Raw genomic sequence first — 9737 nt, forward strand, 5'->3', positions numbered from 1 at the left:
ATATATAAAAAGCTGGGTGAGCTGGGTGTGTGCTTGTCATTACCTCTACCCAGAGGGGGGTTGACTGATTGTGCACTGTATGTAATCTGAGCTGCTGTAATGTATTTTGCACAGCTAGGGTGTAAGCAAGTCATTCAGCGCACATAAAACAAGACTCCGATGTAATCACCATAAAAACATGCCCGCCAGCAGTTCCTCAGCAAGCAGAGATTTACTGGGGTACATTTCCAGAGAGACGTTTGCATAGGTTGAGGGGGGGTGGGAATTGGGTTTAATCCTCCCACCATCCCTGCCCTAAGCTGTGTGTAACTGTGCTCCATGCTGTTTGCAAAGCACATTCCACACCAGCAAAAGAAGAGCAGAACAATGTTTGTCCACAGGCCATTGCCTCCAGTTCCACAGGAGGCAAGAATTCCTCAATCACTGGCTGGAAGGACCACCTTGTCACGAGGAGGAGATCGTTTTGTATCTGTGAACTCATCTAGTGTTGGTTTCTCTGCTGCAAGGGCTAACAAAAACAGGTACCAATTATAATGGTGTAGCTAAGGATACAAGTCAGCTGGGCACAGCCTAAAGAAGGTCATAAATTTCTCTCATTGCCTTGGAAATGAGCTGGCCTTGGAAGGAAAGTCTTCTCTTACAACTTCCTCCTCCACCTCTGCTGCTTCAGTGTCTTTTTAATTCAGGCATTACCCTCCTACCTGTCTTTCTCCTTTCCTATCCAAATAACCATGACTCCCATTTGTAATCACATTTAAATTTTTGGAGAAGAAAAAGCACCAAGAAAAGGACAGACATCCCCACTCACCCAACCCGATACCATCTGTACCTAATTTCCTGCACAGGCTCAGGGTTGACCTCAATGCTTTCTCCAAAAAACACGGGGTACATTCGAGGTCTTATCTCCGACATGGACGGGTTCAGGAGCAGGTAAGGCATCTGCAGGGAGGAACAATGCTGTGAGTGATGGGACACAAGAGATGCGGCTGGCACAGTTCATAACATGCTGGGAGCTGAACAGACATCAGCAGCATTCACAGAGACAGCAATTCTTACAGCCTTGCTGAACTTGGTCTTTTCAGAGTCCCATGGAAGATAATGCAGCTGACAGCTCTTTAACAATGAGAACAGGTGTCTGCAACAGCATCAGAACCAATTTCACTGCACACAAGCTAAGCTCACCTTGCTTATGCTCAGCATCATTGAGTTTCCCCTCATAATCCCTTTTTCTAGGTTTGTAGGAAGGCACTCCACTCCACACAAAAGCTCAAAGGGGAGGACCACTCTCGAGTTGGAAAAAAAACACAATCTGAAGATGGTTGGCATAGGCGAGCCCTGCACTGACAAGTCTTGTACAGGCCTTGCATTTAAGTTACCTTGATTCTGACATGCCACCCATGCTGCCTCTATTTACAGCTTCCTTCCATCTCTCCGGACTGATGTGATGCAGCAGGCTGTCCTCCAGGTCCCACCACTCCCCAAGTCCCCACCTGGCTCTGCCCAGCTCACCACCCCAGGTATGGGACTGCCCGGATCTCTGGCACTCTATGCTGTAGTATCTGGTCTTTGAATGTTAACCCTTCCTTTCCTTCTTCCTTTCTTGTTTCTCATAAGAATTGCAATTCTTTAGAACTTTTCTTTAACCAGTGGTCAGTTTTAAATTACCAACAAAACCAATCAAACAGCTTCTATAGCTGCAAGCTCTTACAAAGACTCAAAGCACGAAGGAGGGCTCTGATGTAACACAGAGATAGGCCCACATCTGCCAACTTAAAGGATGTGGCATTACTTGAGTAGTGTGTGTATACATATTCTTATACATACACATAAACACATGTGTGCTGCAAATAATGTAACCCTTAGAACAACCCCCTGGTAGGTTAGCAGCTGCTGAAGTCTCCATGCAGAGAGCAGCTGGCTTGCTCTGAGGGATGTTCTAGTTAACCACACACAAATGTGCATGGGGTGAGATACTGAGCCATCCTGTGGCCTCTGTGATGCAGGAAATGAGCTTCAAACTAGGACTTTGTAATAAATAGAGCTTCTTCAAATCATGGATTGTTAAAACTAATTTCATCTAACAAACTGTCATAGTCCTGGGCTAGGCTCCCCTGCCCAGTACAAAAATGAATAATTCTACTTCTCAATAGTGGAGCACCCACTCAGATGTCAGTTCTCACATATAGAAATCCTGTGTCTAGACCCAGTCCAGAAGCTAACTAAGCCTAATCCAGGAAAAATGTCACTGTGGGTTTTGGTCCCTACCACTTCTCTGGCAACAGCACTTTATGACACACAGGGACACAGGGTCTCTTTAAAGGACATGGCTGTCAGCCACTGGCCAGGGCTGAAAGGTTTCTAGATGACTTAAAAGCTCACAGTTTTTCCACTTTTCACCATGTATAAGCCACGTGTGCTGGAATCAGTCATTTTTCATCAGTCTCTTGGTCAGTCAAATGATCTCAGGACTCATGGTACCACTGAAAGTAGCTGAGGATACAGAGAAACTGACTTGCTCTTCCCTCTGCCCTCTCCAGCACCTTCTGGATGGCAGGTACAGGAGCAACACTGAAGCTGTGGCCCAGTCCCTGCTTCCAGTGCTGGGCAAGGTACTCCAACTTGTGCCCTGTCCTGTACCCCATGCAGATCCCCACAGTGTTCCCCAGCTCATCCCTCAGCTGGTGTCAACTGGCAGAACTCCCCTGAGCCTGTTCAATAGCATCAGCTCACACTGTCTGAGGTCTGGTTTTCTCTGGTGGCTTGGGTTTTCTGCCTGAAGCTAAAGCAAAAAATGTCATTGCTTCATCTGAATTTTCTCCAAGCTCTTCAATTCTGTATCCCAAAGCCACAAAGCTATTTACTCTTTCCATACTGAAACATCCCTGCACTCTACTACGGTGTTAAACTGCAGCATTAAATAGCTAACCCTTCGTTACAACTGCTTCTATTCCACTGTCAAAAAAGGACAATGACTGAATGGGTGTAGGGAAAAAAAAAAGGAGCTTTTTTGCTAGATTAGCACAAGAGAAATCCTGGTATTAAAGAGTTCTGCAAAGTGCTGCACTAAGGAAATAAAGCCATTCCTCTGCTCCCAGGGAAACAAACCTTCACACCTCTTGCTAACATATGCTGACACTAAGCATGCACTGAGTGTCCCTGGAGACAAGGATGCAGGAGGCAATGTCTTTCCTGTGGTTTAGTGGGAATATTCCCGGGGCATATGGCCCCCAGGCTGCTCAGTCAGAGGGCACAGAGGCCAACGCTGTCTGTTGAAATCCCAAGACCCGCAGCAGGGAACAGGAAACAAGAACATGCTGCAGAAACAATACCCATCTGCATGGAGGAGATGGGTCATGCATGACTGAAACCAGAGTCCAAAAGTTGCCACTGAGTTTGGTGACAATTGGATTAACTTCTCTCCAAGACAGCTCTGAATGGAGACGTGATGAGACTATTTGCACTTTAGGTTAGCTCACCTAGACCTAGAGAGGGAAGGCTAAGGGAATAATGCACTTCATCCAACTAGCATTAATTTCAGATGTGCAGATGAGGCTTCATTAGTTCAGAAATCTGGGACAACTGCAGACCGGAGATTTCTACCACCCACCAGAGACCATTACAAATTCTCACTTATCTACCACAAGCAGTGCTGCAGGTGGGGAACCTTGAAAGACACCCAGAATTCTGCACATGGAAGACTTAAATAATTTAAAAAGTATGTTCTAACAATAGAGATCATCTGTAAGAGCCTGCAGTCTGCTCACCAAGCAACTGCATTGCTTGCACACAGTGGAAGGGTCACTGAACAGTGAGCAACTGAAAGGAGCTTCAGGTGACTTCTTTTTCAGCCTCTGATGATGTTCTGAAATACCTGCTCCTGAATCTCACACGGAATTTGAAAGCAAGTAACAGGGCACCCAAGCTTTCCAAAAGATTTGTCTTTGGGGCTGAAATGTTATATGTTTGACACATGCCAAAAGCTGGCTTTTTGGCAACAGTTTGACACCCTCTCCTTCCAATCTATTGTAAGGTAGAAACAAAGCAAGAACGTTCTGCTTGTCCAAAAAAAAAAAAAAAAAAAGTACTCAATTATTTCTCCTTTGCACAGGAATTACTGAAAGAACAGAAACACTGGAACTTCTGACCTCCCTAGAGAAAATGATGACCTTTGGTTCATTTCTATCAATCACTCAGCAATCTCAAGACACTTCAGAAATAAGGTGAGTTTCTTTCCAGCCCCGCACCACAGATGGGCTGAATTGAGCAGTTTGTTGATGATGGAGAGGAAAAACCCATGTCTTTTGAGTAGGCTGCCCAAAGTGATCCACAAATTAAGGTCTGTCTATCCAAAGAAACCCTAGTGTTACTTAGTTGGAACTACAGATAGGACCTAATTAATCTGTCTTAAACAGCAAAGAGTTAAAGTAGTATTAAAATGCTGAAGTGATTTCTCGTTTGGCTGCATTTTTCCCTCTGCCTTACCTCTGATGCCTTTCAGGCATGTAAAGGCCTGGGCAGCTTCGTTCTTTATTCAAGCAGTACATAAGTAAATACACCCCCAAAAATAATTTACTGAAGGGAATTCAATCTGCTGATGTGCTGACACTGATCAAGTGTGCTTCTTTTATGCTAACATAAGTATTGTGGGGGACTTCTTGCTTTAGAACTGATGCATGTCCTTCAGTTCCATGTCACTGCTTCATACCTGCCAGAAATGACATATCAGTGCCTGGATTCTGGGGACATTTAGACCTCAGAGTCCCTAAACAGCAAAAAGAATACAGTGAGCAGAATAATCTTATTTTATACCTAATAATTAATTTGAGTTAGTGGGTTCTGTTTAAGGTGCTTTTCACTTGGGTGTTTTAAAGGAATAGAAGCAGAGTTATGGTAAATAAAGCGCCATGAAATTGGCCCTGACCATTCCTGTAGCTTCCAGACTTCAAGCAGCAAAGCAACGAGGAAGGAAGGAAATTAATGTGACTTGAAAAATATAAACTCTCCAAAAAACTTTTCCCCAGAAAGCAAGACAGATCAGAACAGACTGACTTCTTTAGCTACGGTCATTATGTGGAAGGCACTAGGATTTGGCATTAGCTCCCTAGGGACGGTAAGGGGAAACAGTTTTCCAAACACCAAGGCTATAAACAGGATACAGCTTTCCAAATTCCCAGCTCCTAACTTAGCTAGGGCATAAGCAAATCTCTCACCACGTTTTCCCACTATGGCAACATGTCAGGTCCATGAAAATGTCACTTTACTCAGCTATTATTTACAGCTGTAATGAAAGATCTAGCTGAATTATTTGACACACTTCTACATTCTCCGCTCTAGCTGATAAGCAGTATTTGTTTAACAGACCATTTATTTTCCCAGTATCTGCATGTATTGCATATTACAAGTAATTTATACTAGAGCCAGATGAGATTTTATTTGGAAGTGATAACAGTAAATGCAAACCTCAGGTCTAAAGCAGGACTTTATTACTTATAAGAATTAATCCTTCCTGCCTGTTTCCTCTTCTATTTCAAGTGGGAAACGTACTGCTTTGCTTACTGCCAAGTGTTACATACAAATGCAACAGAAACTAAACAGCTAGAAGACACCACCCTAGATATAGCCACATTTTTTTAGGATAGATGATGAGACTCCTATGACTTTTTCCCTGCTTGCTTTAATCACAAACTGCCTGAATCAAGACCACATGCCTGCCCATCCCCGTGACTGTCATAGAAGCGAGCACACTAACTTGTGTGTGCTACACAACCTTTTCTCTGCTGATTCCACTGATAAAAGACTGATGCCTGCTAAAATATTTGCCGAGTCCCATCTAATTTCCACAGCATTCAGAGTCACTTTGCAGCAGAAGGCACTGTGCCAACAGTGCAGTTTCAGTGCATTTACACATATTTGCACACCAGTCCCTGGAGAAAGCCTTCTGCTTGGTGCTAGCAATGCATGCTGCACCCTGTTGACACTCCTTCCTCCATCTGGGAGGACTGAGCCATTAACCACTCCACAGCAGCAGCTCTGTCAGAACAGACTGGAGCCGGGATCTGGTGGGTCTTAGAGGAACCAGACCTTGACCTGCCTAGAAGGAACGTCTGTCACAGCCTTCAGATTAGGTGAAGCCCACTGCCATTCCCCTCTTCCTTCTTCTTTGCTGCTGGAGTTGAACCGAGGAGGGGAAGTGGGAGCACATTCAGAACCAGATGGCCCAAGGTGCAGAAAAAAGCCAGCTGTGGTTACATTCTTCCAGGCTGCAGACATGGTGACCGGCGGGCAAGAACTGAAACCACTGCCAACATCTGCAAGGGGAATTTCTGCAGGATCCTACCCCGTGGGAGTAGTTCAGAAGTGAGCCATGATTCCAGCAGTCAATGCCAAGCTCCGAGGCAAGCCATGTTGCTGTGCCAGATGGGTGCCTTGCTCTCCATACAAGCCTGGAGCTTTCTTTGGTTGCTGGAACCTGTGTAGACTTAGAAAGATGTCACCTGCTTTGCTTGCAGGCTGTGAGCTGGCCCAGGTTGGAGTGTTTCTCACACGTGCTTTCACTGGAGGTGCCGGCAGGTCTGCAAGTCACGTATTGCATGGAAATGTTTTGATGGCTACATTCTCCACCCAGTTCCCAGAAGACAGCCCCCTTTCCTGAAGCTCTTTCAGTGTAGAACAAAATGCAGGCTCTTTGGCCCCAAGAGTTCTTCAATATGTGGCAGTTCAGGAAGAAGGCACGCAAGCTAACCTGGATTCCATTGATGGAACTATACCCATCAAGTCTACCTAAAGGGCAAAGAACACTCCTCCACAGTGCTAAAGATGAAGCTAGAATCTCCTCCCATAGGACCGGATCCCAATACTGCACTGCTGTCAATAATATAAATAGGAATTCCCTATGTGGGGGCATTCATCTGACAGCCCATCCACTGGGATAGTCCCACTGAAGTCAGTGCTCAGTGAGGCAAGTTGAATTCATAAGTGTTTAGTTTTTCAAATAAAACTGAACTTGTTGCAGAGGCAACAGCACTGGGAGAGGACAAGAAGTATGCTGCTTCAAGAAGTCATGATGGATGGTTCTGCAGAAGAATGTGGTCCTGATCTCCCCTCATATCCTTGAGGAGCGATACTATTGGATGCTAAGCACTTATTTCAGTGCAGCATTAGCAAGAGCTCACATTCACTCCTTCTGGCCTAAAACTATACACACGGGCAACAACAACAGGGAAAACTCTAAGCAGATCTGGCTACCTTGATGTGATTTCATTCCCTGCCCTTCCAGCAATTGCTTCTTTGTGTGCATTATTAGAGATTTATTTCATTGTATGTATGTTCCTTTTGGCCCAGCATTACAAGCAAAGCCTAGGGAATTCAGTCTTAAGAAGAAATTTAATCATGTTTCAGATTTAAAGGGCAGAACTAGGTAAAAGTCACCTTCTATTTTCTTTAGGATATTTGCATTTCAGCAGAAAGCAATTAACAAATTCCCTATGTGAGTTTTATTTGAATAAGTAAAAGCTAATTTCTCCTGCACTGCAAGTAAAATGCAAGGAGAAGAAAAAAAAAGAAAAAGGTCCCTAAATGGTGTTGAACTTGTGGTATTTATGACTCTGGCCCCAATTGCCTTTCATATTTTCTTGGATCCCAAAGCTGTAGCCAAATTGGCTGGTTAAATGGGAATAAACGGTGCATTGTCTTTGAAACACAGTCGCACTTATTAAAGAGAAAGGAGTTTACTTTTTCAGAGTCACAGTTAATGACACAAAGCAGGGAGAGCATGGATTTTACACACAAGGAAGTCTTCGATAAGAGCATGCAATCTCCTTTAGTCTGCATGAGAAGAGCTCTCAGAAAAATCCTTCAACATATTTGTGAAGTTAGAGCAAAACAGCCGACTGCAAAAGAACGCGACTGGGTTCAGCCTGGTGGTTTTGATAGGTCTGCAGCAAGGAGCAGTATGAAATCCTTCCCACAGATCTGGAATGTTGTTTTCTTCACCTGACAGCAATTTATTGTAACTGTACAAACTAGAACGTTGGCCATTAGTAACTGAGCTTATATATGGTTTTATAGTATTATACCACAAAGAATGCAGACTGCATTCCTGGTTCTGTCGCATCTGTAAGCAAAACGAACACTAATATAATAAGTGATTAAAAGAAACCATGCATTGGTGTGCAAATAGCTGCAATTATTGATTTGCCAACTCTGCATGCTCTGATGAACAGCAGAGTAGTGGAGTTAAAACACATTCATGGATTGTGTAATTGCTTATGGATCTGAAAGTCGTTGTTAAATGGTAAGATTAAAGCTAACTAGACACTGAAATGCTCCCCGTATTTCTCCCATTTTCTTAACAGCTGCAAGTAGAATGTTAGAAACAACTACAATGTGTGAAACTCTGTGCAGTCAAGTGAAAATTCCTGCCAGTTCCATATACCAAACAAGCAGAGTTAGAGAGTACAGTCCTGCACCACTCCAATTAAGGCAGTCTAATTAGTTTTTGTATCAGTATCTTTTAGTCTTCTGTACCTACTAAATGCCCAGAAATATCTGCAGTCCATGGCACCCATCTGACAACAGCAGGAGCACAGGGCTGCCCATGCTGTTAAAGTAGGATATAAAAATCAGAAAAAGAAATCTAAGCTGTTCCTCAGAAATGTTTAAAATGTTCATTTGTGTTCAAAGAAAGAAAAGTAATTTGACAATGTAATTTTGCTTTATCTAGATCACTGGAATAACTTTTTCCCTCCTGTAGGAGCACTAAAACTCTCAGTTCTATCAGACCAAGAGCTAGAATAGTTTTTCTTACCCTCTTTCATCTCCAATACCTAAGGACTTTCTTGAGAGCAGTGGTGGCTGGCTGTCATGATGGCTGGAATGGAGGCCATCACACCCCATTGCTGACCTCTGCAGACACCTCCACTCCAGCTGTTCTCTGACCCAGCAAGCGTTCATTCATTTTCCTCCCACATTTTATTTTACAGACATGTAGCAACAGCCTGATCCCACCAAACCAGAGCAATGTGGGTAACTGAGCACACAGTCCCGTCAGACCTGCAGGTAAGACTGTGTAGTGGTGAGAGGTTGTTAGTGGGATTTGGATTTGATTTCCCTCTTTAACATCTCACACCCTCCCCACCGTACTGTGCTGAGATGTTGTTCTTGGGGATGGATGTGGCATACCTGACAGCAGAAGGCAGTTGTGATTAATACGCAAAAATAGCCTTACAACTTGAGAAAGAAAATGAGAGCAGGGTAAGTCATAGCAAAGCGTCTCTGCTGGGAGGAAGTGTGAACAGTCACCATTGCACAGGTAGATGAACTTTCTCCACGGCAATCTCAGTGTTGCTGACAGCTTTTATTCTGCATGGAAGCCAATTAGCTGTGTGCAATACACTTCCAAACGTCTTTGATACGTCAAAGAAACCCGAAAGGCCCCTGGGGTGAAGTTCCACCGTCCTTTAAATCCCTCTCCCCCCTCTCCCACCATCGCATCTGCTCTTACCCCTCTGCCGTCCTTGGCCTCTCGCCGCTGCCCCGGGGCCGGGGGGTCCGCGCCGCCCCCGGGCGAGAGGGAGTAGAAAGGGGGGCTGGGGCTGGGGGGCAGCCCCGAGTCCGGGCTGTCCAGCAAGCCTTCCCGGCTCTTCTCCTTCAGGCTCTCGTCCATCCCTTGCAGCTGGAGGTGCCCTACCATGTCTGGGGGGCAGCGAGGCGGCCGCAGCGGGAGAAAACCCTCCGGC

At 44.8% G+C, this 9737-nt stretch overlaps 1 protein-coding gene and 1 long non-coding RNA gene across 2 annotated transcripts in view; one reads left to right on the forward strand and one right to left on the reverse strand.

The window, feature by feature from the left end:
• The window catches only part of RFLNA (refilin A), a 15414-nt gene extending 5683 nt beyond the window's left edge, over nucleotides 1–9731 (reverse strand). The window contains exons 1-2 of the mRNA XM_010720068.2: nucleotides 9503–9731; nucleotides 830–939 (exon numbers count right to left, since the gene is read on the reverse strand). Of these exons, the coding sequence (XP_010718370.1) occupies nucleotides 830–939; nucleotides 9503–9691 (299 nt within the window). The 5' untranslated portion in view covers nucleotides 9692–9731. The remainder of the gene's footprint in view (nucleotides 1–829; nucleotides 940–9502) is intronic.
• LOC116217264 lies at nucleotides 946–9275 on the forward strand. The gene is made up of 3 exons (XR_004161581.1): nucleotides 946–1517; nucleotides 4109–4220; nucleotides 8982–9275. It is a non-coding gene; the product is annotated as an uncharacterized LOC116217264 (long non-coding RNA).
• Nucleotides 9732–9737: the final 6 nt, after the last annotated feature.

Source organism: Meleagris gallopavo, chromosome 17 (genome assembly GCF_000146605.3).
Source record: "Meleagris gallopavo isolate NT-WF06-2002-E0010 breed Aviagen turkey brand Nicholas breeding stock chromosome 17, Turkey_5.1, whole genome shotgun sequence".
In the NCBI taxonomy this organism is placed as follows: domain Eukaryota; kingdom Metazoa; phylum Chordata; class Aves; order Galliformes; family Phasianidae; genus Meleagris; species Meleagris gallopavo.